This window comes from Callorhinchus milii, unplaced genomic scaffold (assembly GCF_018977255.1).
Source record: "Callorhinchus milii isolate IMCB2004 unplaced genomic scaffold, IMCB_Cmil_1.0 Scaffold4, whole genome shotgun sequence".
Taxonomy (NCBI): domain Eukaryota; kingdom Metazoa; phylum Chordata; class Chondrichthyes; order Chimaeriformes; family Callorhinchidae; genus Callorhinchus; species Callorhinchus milii.
In genome coordinates this window covers 31,048,186-31,070,487 of record NW_024704745.1, presented here as the reverse complement: position 1 = coordinate 31,070,487, position 22,302 = coordinate 31,048,186, and the positions used below count along the sequence as shown (strand labels likewise).

At 40.7% G+C, this 22,302-nt stretch overlaps 1 protein-coding gene across 8 annotated transcripts in view; it reads left to right on the top strand.

Moving 5' to 3' along the window:
• The window catches only part of LOC103176881 (protocadherin-9), a 397,017-nt gene that overhangs the window by 98,854 nt on the left and 275,861 nt on the right, over positions 1-22,302 (top strand). For 2 of the 8 annotated variants that reach the window (XM_042333967.1, XM_042333964.1), the window contains exon 5: positions 746-785. The exons of 5 other annotated variants lie outside the window; for them this stretch is intronic. In XM_042333967.1, the coding sequence (XP_042189901.1) occupies positions 746-785 (40 nt within the window). Of the gene's footprint in view, positions 1-745; positions 786-11,147; positions 11,179-22,302 lie in introns of all 8 variants that reach the window. One more of the 8 variants, XM_042333965.1, reaches the window with a different exon arrangement.

The following is a 22,302-nucleotide window of genomic DNA, read 5'->3' as shown; positions in this document are numbered from 1 at the left end:
GAAACCAAAATAACATATGAATGCTAAAAATTAAAATGTTCTATTAGATGTTTTTCTTTCTAAGAATCAAATGTTAGTTTCCAAAAGGCAAAGTTTATGGTGTTGATATGTATTCAGCAAAAAGGAATTGTGTAGCTGTTGGTGAATAAACCAATTGAGGATGAGGAAAGATAAAACAGTGGGGGATTAGTCATTTATTTTACTTTGGTACCAACCAGATGAACTGCAACAGTCTTCCTGATCCTTTACATTCATATGTTTATGTATATAGAGGGAAGGTATGTTACTGCAGTGTGCCTTATTTATTGTACACTAGTTCAGTAACTTCATTGCATAAAACAGCATGAATAACCTAAAACCATCACCCTTTTGTTAATGCTGAGTAGCGTGAAATAATCATAGCAAGATAATGAGAAATATCAGCAAAGCCCTCGTGCATATAGCTAACTCAGAGGAGCAGCAGGACATCTTACAGTCTGTGCGATACTTCCAGGCCATTCAACAAGTGCCAGCAAATTCTGCAGATTGGGTAAACAAGAGGTGGATGCCTCTGACTGAGGAAAAACATTGTCCTTTATTTTGGAAATATTTTTTGAGTGTATAATAAATCAAAAATACAGTAGGAGCTTCCTTGTTAAATTTGAACCAGTGGAAGAAGAACACACATTTTTATAGAACCTTATCACATCACAGTGTCTCATAATGCTTCAAGATAAATGTGGTCTATGTTTGTAGTTAAATGCAGCACCGGTTTCCACCAGCAAAACCGCACAAACAGCCATGAGGCGAATGACTATCTGACCTAGAGGATTGTTGGGTAGGACACTGGGAAGATTTCTTCTTGTTTTCAATAAGATCATGGGATCTTTGCATCCACCTAAAAAGATGAAACCTCAGTTTAATGTTCTATACAAAGGATGATACCTCTGACAACGCGGAATCCCCCTGAAATATTAATTTGGACTGAGATCAAATTGACCCACCCACAGATATTTGTCTTAGTACATTTAGTTTCATTTTGCAAGAGTAGTTTGAGGAGAAATCTTTATTTACATCCCTGTTAATGACCACAGGTCTACATTAAGGGAAGAGATGAAATTTCTTTGCTCAGTAAAGTTGCTGACTTTATCAATATTCATTCACTTCCCGGTCAGTGGAAATGCATGCTTAGATTTTCAGGCAGAATATGTGAATTTGGCGACATCTAATGCATTGTAGTGGGTCCTATTTAATTGCATTTTCTATACACAAAGCTGATTTATTTCTTCATATGATTCCTGGGTCAACGTTGTGCTCCGCCACTATTAAGTGCTCTGGGACGCTACCCTGCGTGAGGGACGCTATATAAACACAGGCTATTGTTGTTGAATTCAGTGCTCTAAAGAAGAATGGCGCATAAGAAACTGCTTCTAAAGCAAGTGAAAACAGGATAATGAGTGCCATGTGATGTAATATGACCGTGCTATTTCAGAGTTTGTCTGCAAAATACAGTCGCATCACTTGGTAGTATCTTCTGTGAAGTGCTTTGAGATGTCCTCCTGAAGTGAAAAGTGCTATCGAATGTAAGGATTGTTATTATTCTTTCTCATGCGTCTTGAGATCTCCTTTAATGTAGAAATAATGGGTCAAAATGTTGGCGTTTCACAATCTATTCAATGTGATAATTATTCATCCACCAATTCTGCACAATAGATTCCGGATCACATTTGAGTGCAACTATAAATAGGATACTGACTTAATTCAGTATTTTTTAAAGTGACACTCAAAATCCTGTGCCCAGTCTGAACATACTGCAATCTCATCCCAAAATCCAAAATAGTGGCTTTCATTCTTTTTAAAAAAACTGCAAGGATGAATCCAATGTGTGGCAGTCGAGTGGGAAAGGGATTTAGTTCTATGGTCACCTTTAAGATTGGCTTGAAATGATGTTTGATAATGCATTTGTTGTAATAATTATATCCGAGCCAGTATGGAATCTGGTCGTCTTGATTGATCCTCAGATGTCCTTTATATCCCATGTCTATGCCATGATCCGCTCCGCCTTGTCCCACCTCCACAACATTGCCCAGCTCTGCCATTGCCTCACCTCTCAGGCTGTCGAAACCCTCATCCACGCATTCATCACATCTAGGCTCGACTACGCCAATTCCCTGCTTGTTGGTCTTTTCAAGTCTTCTCTCCACAAGCTGCAGATTATCCAGAAATCTGCAGCTTGTGTCTTCTCCGCACCAGGCTCCATGACCTAAACACCCCCAGTGGAGTCTTCCACAGCCGTGCTGCTCCCTACCTCTGTGAATTGTTAACTCCATATAGATCTGTCTGCTCCCTCCGCTCAGTGGGTACCAACCTGCTCCATTTCCCCCGCCTGATCTGCCCTACGATCAGCAGTTGGGCCTTCAGCCTTTCTGCCCCTACCCTATGAAACTCTATCCCACAGTCCTTTTGACTCGCCCCCTTCCTTACTTCATTTAAGGCTAGTCTCAAGACGCTCCTCTATGATTGTGCGAAGAGTCACCCTTGTACCCTCCCTCCCTCCTGATCACAATCCCCAGCTCGGGTCCAAATCCCTGACTGTCCAGCATCTCGGGACATCCTTCTGACGTGAATGGTGCAAAATAAATGTAAATTGTTGTTGGGTCAATATTTCGGGTCCACAACCCTTCGCCAGTTCTGACGAAGGGTCGTGGACTTGAAACGTTGACTCACTTTCCTTTCTCCATAGATGCTGCCTGACCTGCTGAGTGTTCCCAGTGACTTCTGTTTTTGTTTCAGATTTCCAGCATCTGCATTATTTTGCGTTTTGTAAATTGTTGTTGGGTTGTGTTGGAGCGACCTGAGGATAATAGATTTCCTATGCTTCTTTCTCCTTCCTATGGGGCAAACACCAGGTTCAGATCATCCAGTTTCAACCTGTGGTCTAACATTTCACGGGTTGGAGGACAAAGGTCATGTCCGAGGTCAAAGGAGCTACAATGGGAGCTGGCATCCTGGATTATTCTTAAAAAAATTCAGGATAGGAAGCGACTTCCAGGCTGTACTCTTATCCAGAGCTTGAAAAATGTAAATAAATGCTTCTTAACATCATCCAAACTCCAATAATAGATTACAGCCTTAAAATTGCACCGTGCAATTCATTACTCTGTGCATACTGTCGCACAATATTGAATGATTATCATAGCTTTAAATTAAAAAGAAAAGAAAGTGTTGCTGCTTCTGTGATATCCCTAATGGCACAAGCGTATCTGTCCTACTTGTGACTATCTCTGTTGAACATACTGTGCTTTACTTAAGGACGTGACTTGAATACATTGCCTGGTGCACACCCACAGGGTCGTGTGGGAAACGTTCCAATCAATATGAATAATAAGGTGGATAATTATATTTAGCCATTACTTGTTTACCGTACCTTGAGGAGAGGAAGAGGAGAGCGGGTGGGTGTTTGTGTGGGGGGGGGGGAATACTTCTGATACAATTCACACTGGACATGTGAACATTTTGGATTTAAGTCACTACTACAGTTTTGTCAACAGAGGGGCTACCTGATTTCATCTATATGCAAATCCTGAAGAGATAACATAAACAGCCTTTTTCCTCTTGAGAGGTTTTAACAATCTCGATATCAGTGAGGAATAAACTACTGGCTGTTGTCATGCTGGGAAACCTGTGAGAGAGAGAGGTATCAAATATTACAAGGCCGCATGTGCTCCCTGAAGTCTGTGCAAAGTACAGAATTATAACATCACTATTGTGCCAACATTGCCCAGTCAGAGCTGAACTCTGCCAACGCCTGGTGGAAGGTCTTGATAAGACTGACTGGGGTGCTGCAGTGCTAATGAGCAATGTTCTCATCTTTGTGTTTTGTCACTACTGCTGCAGCAACTGAACTGATTTGAATTCTTCAGATTGAAGTTGTCACTGTGTTTGTTGATGAGCAGGGAACAGTGTGCAGGAATATAATTTAGCTTTATATGCAAATGAATACATTTTATCATGAACTGGACTGAAGTAAATAAGGCATGCTAAGCAGAACAGTCCATTAAAACAACAATAAATTACTTTTCCATTCCTCCTTTCACATCAGAAGGATGTCCCAAGGTGTTGGACAGTCAGGGATTTGGACCCGAGCAGGGGGTTGAGATCGGTGGGAGGAGGGCAGGGAGAGTAGGGATGGGAGGGTGGCCAATGCGCTGTCGAAGAGATGGGTCTTGAGGAGTGCCTTGAAGGAAGTAAGGGAGGGAGAGAGGCAAAGGAACTATGGGATGGAGTTTCAAAATTGGAAGCAGAGTGTCTGAAGGCCCGAGCGCCGATGGTGGGGCGGGCTGGGCGGGGGATGTGGAGCGGGCCGAAACCTGCTGAGCAGAAGGAGCAGACAGGTTGACATGGGGTTAGCAGGTCACAGAGGTAGGAAGGAGCAAGGCTGTGGAGGGCTTTGAAGGCGAGGACGAGGATTTTGAACTCTATCCTCTGGGGGATGGGGAGCCAGTGGAGCCGGGAGAGGGTGGGGCTGATAGGGTGACAGAGCCTGGTGAGGGTGAGGACACAAGCTGCAGAGTTCTGGATGATCTTTCAGAGGGAAGAGTTGGAAAGGCCAACAAGCAGGGAGTTGGCGTAGTCGAGCCTAGATTTAATGAATGTGTGGATGAGGGTTTGGCCACCTGGGGGGTGAGGCAGTTGCGGAACTGGTTGATGTTGTGGGGGAAGGCAGAGCGGGTCATGACACAGATGTGGAGTAGAAAGGACAGTTGAGGGTCAAGCAAGATGCCAAGGTTCTAGACTGGCTTAGTAAGGTGGAGTGTGCATCATTGGATGGTAATGCTGCCAGTGCCTGAGGTGTGGAGGCGCACCTGTGGAGGCCTCAGTGCCTGAGGTGTGGAGCCTCGATCTTGTTGACATTCAACTGGAGAAAGTTAGCTCTCATCCAGGACTTGATGTCTGACAGACATTCAAGACAGCAGTGGTCCTGGAGTCAAGATGGGAGGCAGAGAGGAGGAGTTGGGTGTCATCTGCAAACATGTGGAAGTTGACTCCATGTCTGTGGGTGATGTCACCAAGAGGGAGAGTATAGATATTGAAGAGGACAGAGCACTAAGGAACGCTGCATGAGAGTGCGGGGGCTAGAGGAGAAACCGTTTGTGGAGACAAAGTGGAGATGGTGTGAGAGGTAAGATCTGAACCTTTCAAGGACAGAAACATGAAGGTTGAGGTGAAAGGAGAAGCGATGAAGGAGCATAGAATGGTTAATGGTATTGAAGGCAGCAGAGAGGTCAAGGAGTACGAGGAGACAGAGGGAGTCCTGGTCTCAGATGGACAAAATGTCATTTGTCACTTTGATCAAAGCTGTTTCTGTGCTGTGGGCAGCATGGAAAACTGATTGGAGGGATTTGTAGAAGGAGTGGTGGGAGACGAAGGAGCGAAGCTGGGAAGCAATAACTCGTTCCAGGACCTTGGAAAGGAAAGGGAAGTTATGAGCAGGAATGGGTCCAGGGAACGTTTTTTGAGGATAGGGTATGACGGCTGTATCTTAGAGTGGAAGGATGATTTTGCGGAGGTAAGGGCGGAGCGATACGTTTTAATATAGTCCAGCCAGATCTGCTGATGAACCGTTAGATTTGAGCTGGGTGCATTCGGCGGCATGCACCTGTGCCTTGAGGGAGCGGAGGTGTTTGGTGTACCAGGGTGACTTGCGATTACTTACTATGAACAGTGTTTTTTTCCGTCTGACTCTTTGAAACTCAAACTACAGCATAGCTTTATTATAATGCAGTGTTTGGGACCCATAATATTGTATCATGAGTTCTGGCATTCTTTTGCTACACGTTTCACAGCTGATTTGCTTTCTGTGCTCAATGAAATGTTTCATAGGGTCTTTGACGTCATTTCCTTTTTTTTCCCCACAAAATATACAGTCAATTCACTTTACAGTATATTCTGTGAAGCACTTTGAGATGTCTCGAAGACATGATAAAGCACTATATCAAAATGTAAGGATTATTATTATTATGTGCAAAGCAGGAAGTGGTGTTTTCAGTGATGCAATGAATCGGCTATTTTTTCACACCAAAAGCTAAAATGGCCAATTATTTGGTCCCTTCTATTGTTGTTTCCTGCTTTGCACACTCACAGAAAAATGGGGAGGGATGTCAGAGGCAACCTCATGACCTGGAAGTTGGCCATTTTGGTGTGGGGGAAAAAAATGCTAGCACATGGGAAGCGAGCAGGCTGGCTTCCTGCATGCACAGTGAAGGGCTCCAGTGCCGCTGTGTTATAAGCAAACTTGTGATACAGTGACGCATGTAACAGGACTCAACTGTTGAAAGTTCGAGCCACCAGAAATGGCTGCCAATGCTGCTACCACTTGTTTCAAAGTGTGGTAAAAAAAGAGCAGGGCCGTTGCACCCTGAAGGCCTACTTACCTCCTGTGGAGTCAGCCTACCTAAGGTTATAATGTGGTGTTTGAGATTTAGAAAATCCAATCCCACATGTGTATGTGAAAAGCAGGAAGTAACATGATTTGATGACCCCGAAATCAGCCATTTTACCCTAAAAAGCATTCTGGCGCACAGGAAGCAAACGGGCTGGCTGGGCACATTAATACGTAACAACGTTCACAGTACAAATGAACTATAAGCAAAATTGTGCTATTGTGAAGCACAGTGATACATTGCTATGGTAAAATATGCCTGTAGGAATCCTGTAGCTCAGAGACCTGGGTTCGATTCCCAGCAGGGTGAAAACTTCGGCAACTTTTCTTGCTTCATACGTCTGATAATAATTCCTCAAGAAAAAAAAATTGTAACTTCAATCCACGACTGTTTGTGGGACACTGTTGTGTGCAATTGGCTGTCACATTTCGCCCACAAATATACTCACTTTACAGTATATTCAATGAAACGCTTTAAAACATCTAGAAAATGTGAAAAGTGCTATATCAAATGCAAGGATTATTATAATAATATAATATTGCTGCACTGTATTTCCCTCCTTCTCTCCTTCTCTCCCTCCCTCCTCTTCCCCCAGGATAGGTGATTGTATTTGGCCCATGGACATGTTGCATTCAGAATTTCTGGGGCCTGCTTCATTGTCTCACATTGATTCACTGAGAAAATTATCCAAAATCGCTGTGACAAGCATAGTATAGAGAGATACGATCGCAAAAGTATTCATGCCCGCTGCCAAGACCACCTTGACAAAGTATTTTCCAAGGGCATTGATTCATTCAGAAACATTATGATGAATCAATTTTGTCCTATCCTGAAAAAATGGTTTCTTACATGCTCTTGGGTGCCTTGAGAACCATTTTGATTCCCCCTCGCCACTTCCTCACCTGACGGCATCTGACTCCTTTTTCATTCTTCTAGAGTATAATTTCATGAGTGGGGGGGGCTCTTGTATCTTGTGCAAATGGCCATTATTCATGTGTAAGCTTTGACGTTGACTATGGAGGGTTTGTTCAGCTGCTGGGGGCATCATCACCAGGCTTGAATCTGTCCTCACTCAATATCCACATATGTGCATCTTGATAGCACATCAGAACTCTTATCTATTCCGGTGACACTGAAGATAATTGTAAAGCCTCAATTGTTGCCCTGACTGAGATTTACTAACTCATCACAGACCTGGATTCAAACCGGCAAAAACAACAACAATAAACTGTATTGATAACATGCCTTTTACATTGGGAAGACGTCCCAAGGTGCTGCAATCTTTCGAACCTTGACTTGTCAATCGATTAGCAGCCTTTCAATTGGCATAGCCAGATGTTTGTGAAGGAAGCTTCTCCTGGCGTTTGCCAACAATCCTCCAGATTCATTGATTATTCATTTTATAGCTGTTTGTAGGTCTTTTTCTAGAGCAAACAACTACACATTCAGTACAATGTTGCAGCAATTAGCTGTATTAATAATAATAATAATCCTTGCAATTGATATAGCACCTTATCACGTCTTCGAGACATCTAAAAGCACTTCACAGACTATACTATAAAGTGAATTGATTGTATTTTGTATCAGGCTTCAAGTTGGTTTCAAGTGAAAAGGCACAACATCAAGTTCAAGAATTGCATCAGTTTATTCTCTGATGAGCCATTGCTTTCAGAGGAGGATAGGTAAAGGAATTTTTTTTAAAAAGCTGTGCAGTTGCATGAATTCTGACTGCATGCATCTAGCACATTTGCATGTGTATAGTTTTTTTAAATGTGTTTTTGCAAATTGTTTTTAAAACATGTGTGAACTACTGTAAGTATGTGTAAAAACAATGTGGGGAAGGGAGGGAAAGCCCAAAGCCTCTCTTCAACTTAAACTAATTGAAGAGGCGCTTTGTCCAATTATGTCAGCAGCATTCAAGTCTTTAGGCCAAAATGTGTCCTCTTATTGGCAAAAGTACTGCCACTGTGAATGGTTTCATCAGTAAGATAATTTCCTGCAACAATGCAGATCAACATTGCATTATTCTAATACATAGATGTATCTGTCAGATAACTTTGCAGGGCCTGCTGTAGCACTGTGACTCTGACAGTTTTGGTTGTCCTTAAATACTTCAGAGTGTTTGGAGAATACTAAGTGTGCTCTTAAAAAATAGATTCCTCCTGAGGTGTTGCGGCAGATATCACTGACCCTCTTTATGTAAAAAGATTAAGGTCAAAACAAATATGAATGGCTGCTGCTTTTGCTTAAAACTTATTTATTCAATGGAAATTTGTGGGAATGGTGTGAAATAGTTTCATATTAGAATTGTGGTTTGTAATTCCCATGTTTCTGCTTAACAGAGCAACACTGTGAAGTACTAATAGCCAATTGGTTAGCATGTCATTGACTTGAACATTTTGAAAGTCTTCTGGTGATGAAAGGTTGAGAAATTCTCAGAGGTCCTCTATCAGTGGTCGAGACATTACAACAACAAAATTACATTTATATAGCACCTTTCATATCGGGTGGACGTCCCAAGGCGCTGGACAGACAGAGTTACGGACCCGACCTGGGGGTCGGGGAGGATGGAGGTTAGGGATGGAAGCAAGGAGTTTGAGAGCACGGTCAAAGCGAAGGGTCTTGAGATGGGTCTTGAAGGTGGAAGGGAGGAGGCAAGGCGGAGGGACTGTGGGATGGAATTCCAGAGGGTGGGAGCAGAGGGGCAGAAGGTAGTAGGGCGAGCAAGGCAGGGGACGTGAAGCAGGCCGGAGCCCACTCAGCGGAGGGATTGAGCAGGATAGTAGGGAGTTAGGATGTTGCAGAGGTAAGGGAGGAGCAGGACCATGGAGGGCTTTAAAAGTGAGGACCAGGACCTTGAACTGTATCCTCTGTCTGATGGGAAGCCAGTGGAATTGGGCAAGGATGGGTGTAATGGGTCGCGAAACCTAATGCAGGAGAGGACATGGGCTGCAGAGTTCTGGATGATCTGCAGCCTGTGGAGGGAGGAGTTGGGGAGGCCGACAAGCAATGAGTTTGCATAGTCGAGCCTTGATAATGAAGGCGTGGATGAGAGTTTTGGCAGCCTGCAGTGTGAGACAGTGGTGGAGCCTTTCCTATGTGAAAGGCACTATATAAGTCTAGGTTGTTAGTGCTGTAAAGAATTCATGCTGTACCAGAAGCTCCAGTGAAAAGTCAACAGAATATAACAAATATTTGGTAACTGGATATTATAATCCTTATGTTTAATATAACGCCTTTCATGTCAGAAGGATGTCTTAAAGTGTTTCACAGGATTTACTGTAAAGTGTAGAAACTGCCTTTTGTAGGCGATGCTGTGTCAGGTTTGGTACTTTTGACCTTCAGTGTAAACTTTGATAGTTCACCTTCGAACCTGCAGATAACATGAACATGTCGTTCAACCCTCAGCAAACTGAGCAGTTCAATTCATAAGCTAAAGTTCAACAAACCAGTTAGGAACATGGTAGATAGTAGGGAACTTTCCCTGACACTGGGGAAGATGCCACCACCAACAAGATCTTTGCTTACTGTTTGTTTGCTCTGCACAAGACTCTATTTCCCGTTCCTGCTCTGTGTATTGACTTTAACAGTGGATCACTGCATGGGGAACATCCATCAGGAGCTCACTGCTGCTACATGGAACAGCAACCAAAATTTCTGCTTGCAGATGTTCAGAAGAGAAATCTGATTGTTGACTATAGAAAACCATTTCCTAGCCTAAACAGCAGAGTTTCAAGGAGTCTGGGAGCTGCTGTTGCAGATCTGCTTCAGGAAGCAATTCTGCAATTTAACTGCATTATTAATCACACGGTGCATTAATTTACACCATTGCAGCTGTGTCTGACACTGCATTCATGTGGCAAAACCTACTGAAGCACTTCCCCCTGCAATACCAGCTGCCATTATTGTCACTGTAGAAGCCATCCTGTTTGTTTTGAGGGAGGTTCTGTAAAAGTTTGTTCCACTTTTAAAATGACACTTCTCACATAAGCTTGGGTCTGAGCAGTAGCTGTTCCAAAGCCACAGTTTCTCTAGGGGTGGTACCTTCCACAGTGACTGGGAAGGTGCGAGTAGGACAGTGACAGGTTTCTGGCTTCTTTCAGCCTGTTTGTATCCCCCCAAAATACTGACTGCCCAGGATACTTCTTTATGCTACTACTGTATTACTGGTGCCAGTAAACCGTCTCTTTTGATCACTTGTGCTACCTTCACAAATATCAGCAACCTTTCCTTTACATTGCTATTTTGCAATCAATATTGGAGTCGTCAGAAGCACCAAATGTGCATGTGCTATACTTAGGGTTGACGGAAATAGATTGTTTTTGTGATTTCTATCAGTATAATATCAATTATTTTTTATTTTGGATTTTTTCAAAGTTTTTAAGATGACAAAAATGGCCATATTTCAGGTTGTTAACGTCTCAAAACGCTTCACAGGATATACTGTAAAATGGATTCACTGTATATTTTATGGGTGAAATGCAGCAGCCAGTTGTGCACATCAATGTCCAACAAACAGCCATGGAGTGAGTGACCAATTTTATTTGGGGTTTGTTGGCCAGTCACTGGAAGAAACTGCTTTCTCTTTTCAAATACTGCCATTCGATCTTTAACGTCCGCCTGAACAGGCAAATGGGGACCTCGGTTTAATGTCTTGTGCAATAACAGGAAGGGAGTGGGGGTAGGAAGAGAAGCAGGAAAATGTCAAAGATGACTCTCTAGCAGCGATACTGATATCCTGCCTGTTCTCCCTGAAGTGCTATCATGCATAATGAAAATGATCTAAAATCATTAGAAAAGTGAAAAAAACTACAAATTAATTGGTATTCATTGTAACTGATATTTCATTAAAAAAGGAGCACTGATGTCAAACTTTGGCTTCATTATTTGGTGAGGAAAAATATTTTAAATATAAATAGATCAAGACAATTGACAGTCTTTACAACACCAGTGTGATTTCCTTTTTTAATTAAATCTTAAGAATCTGGGGAGTATTTAAAAGGCAGCTGTCTAAATAGAGAAAAGTGAGATCACTCTGAAATAAAGTGTGTGTGAGATAATAATCCTCATATGTAGCATCACAACAGGTGAGGTGAAGTTTCTCCCCCCCGCCCACCCCCCCTCCCCCCGCTCCACATACCCACAATAAATAAGTATTAGCACGCAAGTGAGGCAGTGTGGGAAGAGTATAATCTTTTTTCACTTGATCCCTTGCCTTCCTATCTCTCTATTACATATTTGGATTTCAGATTTCAGATTATACCAAATATGTTTTAGTCCATAGCCTGCCCGCACAACTTAAACAAATCTTTCTGTAATTTTATTATTGGGTAAATGTGTATTGTTTCATAATGTCCCTTGTGATAGTTATTACAAGGAGTGGGTTATGAACTGCTGCAGATTTCACTTCTGTATTTGAATTAAATCCAATACATTCCTTTATTTTGAACTTTGGGTTTGAGAACCAAGTCAGACCTCTAGATTTGTCTTGACAGGAGTATCTGTTACTCACTCACCAAAAAAAACCATGTTTTTCGTGCCAGTTTTGCTCTGCCTTGAAATGGGCCATTGAACATTTTGTTCATTTTTTTCCATAATTAATGTATGAGACATGGATCCTGTTTTTTGTGCCTAATGTTTAGCCGGAGAATGTGCCACCTGATTAAGCAATCAGCACTGAAATGTAGAATTATTCCGCCTTCATGATTGTATTTTGTATTGATGCCGAATTAATCTGTGTCGCACTGTCATGCACAGAAATGAGCTGAGAGAATGGAACACAACATAATGCTTTAAGCACTCAATGAACTCATTAAACTTTAAAACTTGGTGTCAGCATGGCTCAGTTGGTAGCCTCTCGCCCCCGAGTTAGAAGGTTGTGCGTTGAAGCCCCACATTAGAATTGGAATTTCGTATAGTCTAAGGTGACACTCCAATGCAGTGCCGGGGACCCCCTGCATTATTGGAGATGCCATCCTTTGGATGAGACATTGAAGCGAAACCCCATCTGCCTGTTCAGTGGACATTAAAGATTCCATGGCACTATTCAAAAAGAGAAGGGAGTTTCTCCCAGTGTCCTGGCCAGTAATTCCCCAAATAAAATTTGTCATTCACTTCATGACTGTTTGTGGGACATTGCTGTGCACCAATTGGCTGCTGTGTTCACCCACAAAACAAACAGCCACTGCACTTTACAGTATATCCTATGAAGCACCTTGAGAACACCTCCCGACGTGAAAGGCGCTACACTAAATCTAAAGATATTTATTATAAATGGGGTTTAAAACAGTATTCATAACAAAATTGTAAATGGTGACTCCTGCAGCAACAAAGTGTATCACATGATCTATGGGAATTCTGTTCCTACGTGACCTACTTGCGTAGTGGAGTTCCCCCAAATCGGCGTGTTGTATTTTTGATTATTGACAGGAGTCATTATTTACTATTTATTGTGTTTTAGGGCCTATTCTTTTTCTACAAAATGTCAATTGTTGTGAAGAGGACGATGCGGTGAATTCCACCATTGAACAAATCCTGTACCCACCAGGTTGTACATCGAAATGAAGGTGAAAGATTGAGACCTTCTTTTTCTTTGAATTATAGTGTTCTTCCCTCTGGTTCAGAAAATTGTGGGTTCAAGCCTCATGTTGGTACTTGAGCTCAAAATCTAAGTGGATGCCAACATGACTATTTTATGCATGTGTAATGCGGCTTGCATGTGGCCCATGGACCACAAGTTGGCCATCCTTGATCTTGGCTAACACTTGAGTGCAGTATTGGAGGAGCTCTGCATTGTCAGAAAAATATAAAAATAGAAGCCCCTTGACACTATTTGAAGATGGAGGGAAGTTTAGGTTTCGACTTGTATCCTGGCAAACAATCCTCCATATAAATTGATCACCCAACAGTTGTGTACAAAATGTTTACCAAGATTGTCTACTAAAAATAGGCATTACACTTGAGTAATTACTGGAATCCACTTTCAGTGGTTAAGATGCTGTGAAAATACAATTAAACAATCAGAAGAGATTGTGTAAAATCTTAATGCTAAATGTTTAAAGTAGTTCTGTTACCTTGGCGCACTCACAGAGGCAAGTGCAATGATGCAGTTTCCAATCCAATGCAAAAATTTGTATTGCTTTTTTAATACAGAATAAAATGCATCAGAAAATTCACAATGCATTAAGTATTATGTCCTTCAGAGTGCAAACAAGCCATGACAGTCAGCATATGCTGCATTAGTGCATTAAAGGAATGCTTTTCTGATACTAGGATAGAAGTATGTTGTTGCAACAGAGCATCTAAACTATAGTATACGTATGACATTGACTGCTCTATATTCTCTTAATATTCCTTAGCCTGATCAGAAAATTGAGTAAACTACAATGGAGGGGATTCAATTTTCCTATTTAGTAGGTCCTCATTAAATTCTTTTGAGTGACAGTTTCAGATAAGAAGACTTGTCTTTGTCACCAAACAGCACCATAGATTGAGGAATTACATCAGGCTGCAGACAGGTCTCCTCTACTGTGTTGCCAGTAACATTTATCCAGAAGACAATCAAACATTTATTTTTGAAAACATATTCATTTAAAAATTGAGGGTGCAATATTATAATGTATATTATAATCGCACATTCAGGTGGTAGAGCAGAGAATCTCTGTAAGCTGTAGCAGCGTTTGATTTGTAATGATCAGGGAAAGGCAAATCTAACATCTTAGAATAACATGCACAGAGATAACGTCAGAAATTGTAGGCCAATGAGTCTGATCTGATGTGAGTAAAATATTTAATTATTAAATAAATCCTTGCATTTGATAAAGTGCCTTATCACATTGTCTTGAAGGAGGAGGATGGTCCAACAACAATGGGTAATGACAGAACAGATGATAAGAGGGAGTCAGCACAACTTTAAGAGAAGAAAGGTGTGACTGACAAATCTAATTGAGTATTTTGAGGAAATGACAGATCTCTAGCCTGAAATTCCAGGAGCTAAATGTTGAAAGTGTTGATGTCAGTTTACATTTTTTTTGTGCTGTTCGGTAGCATTCAAATATTCCGGAGAGATGAACATCTTCCTTACCAACTGCGAGCAAGTGGGAAGCTGCATAGTCAATCACAGTATGTGAGGAGCCCTCTGACTAGTCAGGGAAATTATCGAGCTCCTGTCCACTGACAACCCCACAATAATAACAACAGCTTCCACTTATGCAGAGCTCTCCACGGAAGTGTAGCATCTCAGAGCACTTATAATAAGAAAGAACTACAAAAGCTGGAGACATTCAATCAACTCTACCAGTAACTAGCGAATCGCAACAATTTTTAAAGGCATAGTTTGAGCAAATTTGATTTGTGAAAAATATAAAAATAAAATAAATATCAAAGTATTGAAGCCTCCCTTGCTTTAAAGGCATTCAACATAAAAGAGTATTGAAAAGATAATAGCACATTATAGTCCAATTAAAAGTAGAGTATCATTAATACCATTGTACCTCCATGTCTGTCATTTATAAAGCATAACCAACTATGTTCATACTAAAGAAATATGCAGATATAAACATGCCCCCCAAAATGACCACAAACGTATCAAGATTAAAATAATGATAGCCTTATGATAATAGTCTCAGCAGCAGCACAAATAATGCACATATCAATTGTCTGAATCTGCAGCAGTTCCTTATAGGTGTCAAAATGTTATTTCCAAGTGTCTCTTGAACTCTGAACTGAAGGATCTTGTAACTCAAGTTGATGAGATAGCAGTGAGGAACTGGGTGGTCTGTTAAGGTAGTTTATTCTCTTGGTCAATTTCGGTTTTCAGCTTGCCTTTTTACAACAATCTGTTTTTATTTAGTGCCTTTCACGTAGGATAATGTTTTCAGTATGGTTAAGCAGATTTTTAGGTGGAACTTAAAGAGAGTGAGTTAAGAAGCTAGTGGGAGAGATTTCCAGAGGTTAGCGACATAGTTGCCAAGATTTGGGCACCGATAGTGACCTTGGAGGGAGCAGCAAACGTGCAGCAAGACTGAGTTCACCAAGTAGAGAAGATAATCAGAAGAGTTGGGTAGGAAAAGATCACAGAGATGGGGAGGTGCTAGGGCATGAATGAAAATATAGGTTTGGGTGAGAATCTTAAAATTGGTCTGCTGAGTCAGGGAGACCATAATGGTATTTTCTAGTCTTGCACATTTCCATATCTCTAATGTAAAATTGCTGAATACCACAAACTTTAATAAGCAAAATGCTTGTTTTGTTTAGGATTTATTTTAAATTGAGTAATACGAACTGTCTCACTCTGTGTATTTAGCAAACTGGAAGGGGAGCCATGCATCAGCTTAATGCAGAAATGACATGATTTTATGTTTGGATCTTATTTTATGTCATCAAGCCTTGTGCTTGTACACAAACAACAGAAGTTTGCCAAACACACTGCTTTTGTGAAGATGCTCCTTTAATCTCACAACAGTAACATTTTGCTGGAATCCTTCCAGATTCTGGTTTGCAAAAGGACAGCAGATCTTCAGCTCTGTAGAATGATGCATGACAGGTGCACTCCTGACAGGCTCTTAATAAGTGATTACTTTAATTATTAGAAGTGTATTCTTTTAATAAGGAAACAGCTTTGAAGTATTTGTTCTCTGGCAGGCAATTTCAAAGATGGCAGGTTTACAGCATGCCACCTTTGTAAGATTTATTGCTGCCTACACGTTTTCTATCTTTTTTGCTGCCAGTACCCAGAGGAATGCTATATTGATTTGGAGTGTTCTTCCAATCATATCACAAGTCTGAACAGTCCCCCTGTTTCAACATGTGGTGGTTTCTGTGCCTTCTGCTACATACTCTTCCTTAAAGGGGATATTTAGCGAGTTTCCGACCAACAATCCTCCAGTTTAGAGCTCTGAGATGCTGCACCATGTTAAGATATAAGCTATATAAATGCAAGTTGTTGTTTAAAATGGCTCAGTGGCTATGTGCCTGGAATGTCGCATTTGCCTACAAAACACACAGTCCCTGATAGCCATGTGTTTTTGAGGTGATTCTGCATTATAAAAGCACTATAAAAAGGTAAGGATCATTACAAAGGTAATCTTCATGGGTAATAATCCCTTAAAAAAATTTTTGGCACTCATTCAATCCACGACTGTTTGTGGGACACTGCTGTGTGCGATTGGCTTCCGCATTTCACCCGCAGAATGTACAGTCAATTTCAGTTTGGAGTGCATTCTGTGAAGTGCTTTGAGACATCTCAGCGACGTGATAAGGAACTATATCAAATACAAGGATTATTACTATTATTACATGTGTGATGCTGACTAGATTGTTTGACTGCGTTTGTCCTGTGAATCGGTCATTGGATTAAGGACAGAAGTTATCCTGATTTACATTTAAAAATAGCAGAGCTGTGGAAAAACTGTGTTGAATCTTTAGGGAGGCATATCTTTTCTCATGTTCACTCATAGGAGAACAATGTTGGATCTTCCGCCCCTTTTAAGCAGTCGAAGACTTTCATGATGATGCCCTTGATTTCTAGCTTGCTTCAGTTCCAGGAACCTACAGTGATGAAAATAAAATTCAGAAAGAATCCACCTTTACATATTTATGCACAAAAGCATGGTAGTGTGAATTTCAATGATATAATGCAATGTTATATCATCTCAAAGTCTTGAGATTTCTGCCTTTCAAATTCACCAGTCTATTTAATACATTGCATGCAAGCATGATTCAGATGGCATATTCAGGAAGTCCTGCCCAATGTGAAGAGATTTTCCTGTGAGTATAATGAATACCAGGATAATGGAACAGGGCATTCAGCTGGTTTTAGATCAATAAAGATTTTTTTAATCCCATTTCCTTGCCTTTTCTCCATACCACTTAATACGTTCAGTTAACAGTATTTTTCCATACCCCTTAATACTTTTAGTTTCTAGTATTTATCTACATTTTAAAAACTACAATCAATTCTGGCTTAATGGCTTTTTAGGACAATGCATTCCACTTTCCGAAGAAATCTTTTCTGATCTTGTTTCCAACTGGCTTGGCTCTGATTTTTAGGTTAAGTCACAATGTTTTGGATCCTTCTACCAGGGGGAAGAATACAAACTACTTTGGCTATGGATGTCTAGTGACCAAGTTGGAACTTATTATGTGTTCCACTGGCCAGTGAATCAGTAACCTGGGAGCATCAATTTAAGATCATGAGTAAACGAGCAAATGGGGAGGTGAGTAGAAAATTTTCACATACAAAGAAATTAGAACATGGAATGTTCTGCTGGATTTGGTGGTTGAGGTAGAGTCCATATTGGCCTTCATGAGGGAACTAGAAAGATACCTTAATGGGTCATCTGCAGGGCTATGGGGAAAGGACAGGTGAATGGGACTGAAAGGATTGGCTTTGAGGCAACTGGAACAAACGCGATGGGATGAACAAACCTTCTTCTATGCCATGAATTTCTCTTGTTCTATGGTGTTCTCATTGTTTTCTTGCTTTTTACTAGAGCAATACTCCAATCACATTGCTATGACTGATTATTAGGGCAAACTTCGCTAGATGTCAGATAGGGTTGAAGGCCAGATTAAAAGGAACGGCAGAGGTTCAGTTTGGAACTGCCATCTCTCCGTTCATCAACACACAGCTGAGCCACAGAATTGCATATCCTTGTCAAAGAGAGAGACCGTATGTGGAATTGTAATTAATTTTATCTTTTTAATGAAACTCTGCACAAATCAGTAGTACGTCATTGTTGCATTCTGCTATATTAGTTAACTCTTGGAAGCCTTCTTCTTTGCTACTTTATTTACTTTGGTACTTAGCTTCAGGAAGTGCAAGTGTAACTTACTTATAATATTTTATTATGCATTGGTCCCAGATAGTTAATATAATTTGCAAACTGATCAGCAGTAGTGGTCCTTGTAAGGTTCAGCTACATTAAAGCTGGTATCTTTGTGTTTGTTGTTTCTGAATTACGTTTGTTCATGGTTCCTATCTTCCCACATGTTTGATTAGGCTCATCATATTTACTGATGTTATTTAGTGTTATCCACAGGAACAGTGAGTAAAGATGAGATTTCATTCATCAGGTTTGATTGAGGGATGTTAAATGGCCTGGTTCTGCCTCTTTGGCTTCTTTCACAGTATTGATTATCACAAATAATGAGGATTGAAATGGTTGCCTTCTAAAAGCTGTAGCCATCTGCCTTTTGTTTGGTGATGGCTGGATATGCAGACAGAGTGAAGAATATGAAAATCTCCTCAGCCAATTTAACAATTTTGTTGGCCTTTCCTAAGCGCTGGTCCTTTATAACTCTGCAAGGTTGACCGAGTCCAGTGAACTAATGGTGTCAGGGGAAATTATTTAGCGAGAGGGGGGAAGAGTAGGATTCACAGGAGCTTAATATTTTGTGGTTCGCTGAACGTTAATTATGTTTTTGCTACTTCACATCACACTACAATGGTTAATGCGATGCAGTCTTTCTTCATAATTAAGAGGACAATTCACAACATGTATAAGAAACTGTCACACAATTGGAAGTCAGAATGTGGATCCTGATATTTACAACTAATCCGATATTAGGGTATTTAAAGTACTCTCAACACCGATGCTTCATGGTAGTTGTAAAGTGTCCATTATTTGAATGGATGATCAGTTGCTGATATACTAATATGTACTTGTGCAGTGTTTGTACATTATTTTCCCCATTCCTCCATGTCCCTCCCCCCCCCCCCCCCCCCCCACACACACACACACTCAGTGTGCAGCCCCCACTGTAAAGTACTCTGAGATATTTTCTATATGAAGGTGAAGGGGCACAAAATAAATGCAAAAAAGCAACTTACTGGAAGAATGATGTGGCATGGCCAATGGATATTCTTGTGATAAGTATTTGATGGTGTCTCTGTGGGAACCCAAAAGTAGGTATGAATCCAAAGAGGACAAGTTGGACAGTCTCTTCTTCTCCCCCTCTGCTCTGCCCCATGCATTACTGTAACTTGTACAGTGTGCCCCAGCTAATGGGCTGTATGTGGACTAATGCACCCTCACTCTTTGGGGCTCTCAGTAAATACATGGATAGCTCTAGGACTCAAATTCTTCATGCTCCACAAATTGAATCTTAAGATCCTTAATATTTTCTCAACAAAGATCTTTCATAGTTGCATTCCAGCTAGATATTGATGTTCGTGACTTTTAACCTCTCTCCCCCCACTCTCTATAATAATAACTTCTTAAGTTGATTTATTCAATGTCTCTTCCGCCTGTATGAACAGTTTTTGAGTCAAATATATTAATTCCAGCTTATCAGAATGGTTTCCGAAACAATTTATTTAATGTCCATTCTATCTATAAGAACAGTTCGGGTTCATTTAGTTAATATTCTTTCCATCTGTAAAAATCAATTTGTCTGGGTGTATTCATTTAATACCTTCACTGTCTGTAAGCAGAGATGCAACAAGTTTATTAACGTAATGCTCTCATCATCCATGTGCCTGAGAGCTAAGTTTATCAGAAGAGCAATGTTTGGTGTAGGTATATAGGAATGGGATAGGCTCTTCTATGATATGATGTAATTGATTTAATTATCATAGGACAGCTGCTGATACCTTTAGCTGTTTGTTGTCACTGAGGCTTACGATGCTGCTTTAGAAAGCTTGGTGGACAGCTTGCTATGAACCGGAATATTGCACTTGATTCTTTGAGTATAAGGTTGCCATGGAGAACAGCTGCTCAAAATGTTTTATTCGCTGAATGTTATCGGTTATGTTCCTTGATTCTTCCATTGTCAGCCTTTAGTTTCCACAATTACAGTAAGAAAATTCCTTACCGGCACACATTGTGTGCTATTCTAGATGCATTGTACAGGTACAGTATGATTGGCTCTGCTGAACCATTAAAGCTGTTTCTAGGCTGTTTAATCCAAAGAGACTACAGTAAGAATACACAGTGAATTCTCTCTGAAAGGTCACATGGCTGTGAATGGAGGGGAAAAGGGATGGAAGAAGGGGCTGCGTTGATGGCAACCACTTAACCACAGTTCAGCTGTGATGGGTACCGATAGAATTCATTTAAAGATTTGTGTCTAGGGTTCCCTGAGCGCTCCATACATAGAATAGTGTTGTACTGAACTCTGAAAACTGGTCCCTGAAGTAAATTGAACTCAACTCGATCAGCAGTGGTGGGGTTGCACCACGATTAGCCTAGGTACTGCTGCAGGAGGGAGGGGAAAATTCCAAATGAGGACGTAAGGATGTGGGCATGATTGGGTTTGTCTGCAATGCACTTCACAGTTGAGTGTCCTGTCAACACTGTCCAAGCTCAATATCACAAATTGCTCCTTGAGTAAGATACCACAGGGCTGCCTATGGAACACTGATAAACAGGGAGGGAAGAAACCACATTACTGAGACCAAAGCTGCCTGTCGTGGCCATTGCACTTTTGTGGGGCGGGGGAGTTAACATCTATTGTTGACCAGATCAATCATATTTATCAATGATGTGAATAACATTGGTTATAGTGATCATAAAACATCTCACATTTTTCACTTCTTTGCATAGTTAAAGTTCCCTCAGCATCCTGACATTTTCCTTTTATAAAATCGTATTTAGTGTTTGCAATACAATGATTTACGTTGTTTCTCCAAAAATTAACCATTTGTTTACTCAACTGCAAAAATCTCTCTAAATTCTGAAACAGCAAGTGATTCCCTCACTGTTGATGCCTCATAACTCAAATATTAGTTGTCTCTGAACTATTTGCCTTGTGAAATTCTTTAAACAAAAGTGGAAAAAACAATGTTCAATGTGACTAAATCAAATACAATAATAATTCTTATATTTGGTATGGCACTGACCATTTTGTGAGTGGATTTTCAAATGTTAAGAAAAAGCAGTTTCAGTTGTTAATTGATTAGTTTGGGTATGCCTCCTCTTTAATTCTGCACAACCCTGAAGACAGTCAATATCTTTCACTGCCACCATCTCTGTTCCCGCAAGCATCCTCCATTGTTTCAGATCACAGAGAACGTGTCTGAATAATGTGTTAGAATGCTGGCTTTAAATCAATCTGAATCATCATTGATTCGGTTGTGAAACATTGCATTGTTCACCCCACAACTGCTAATATTACCTACTCAGCTTATCTGCTCACACTTCATCTGTCATTTCCAATACGTCAGTAACATTGCCTCCCCCTGGTTCATCCTGGAGGCAGATGATCAGGAAGGATGGAAGGTTAGTAGCCAAAAATGCTTTTTTTGAGATAACCACCAATTTCTGGCACCCGATATTCTTGGTCATCTGATTGAAACTTGTTTTTTTTACAAGTAGGAATACCTAAATTGTTTTAAAGGCTAACATTAACTGAAAAGAGAAGGGAGTTTCTTCCAGTGTCCTGGCCAACAATGGACCCCAAAATACAATTGGTCATTCATTTTGTGGCTCCTGTGCTTTCTGGGTTTGCTTATTTGCCTACACAATAGTCACTACACTTTTCGATAAATCCTGGGAAGTTGTTTAAAAAGTTCTCAAGTGTGATGAATGGCTATATCAAATGCAAGTCTTGTTGTTACTAACCATCTTAAATTCATGCCCTCTACTCACCAACTCGGAAATAATGTCTTCTTATCTTTCTTCCTGATCAAAACCCCTCACAATTTTAAAGACTTTCAGCAAGTCTCTCCTCAACCTTCTCTGTTCCAATAGCTCTTCTACTCACTAGTCCCAATGCTCCAGTTTGAAAAACAATTTTCTGTGGCTATCTTGGATATTGTGAAATTTGGTTTCCATGATCCCGGAGACTGTAGTTGTCATCGGATTATTAGTCATTATCCTATTTTCCGCTGGATCCAAATGACAATCTCCATGATCAGAAGTACGAAAGGAACAGAATT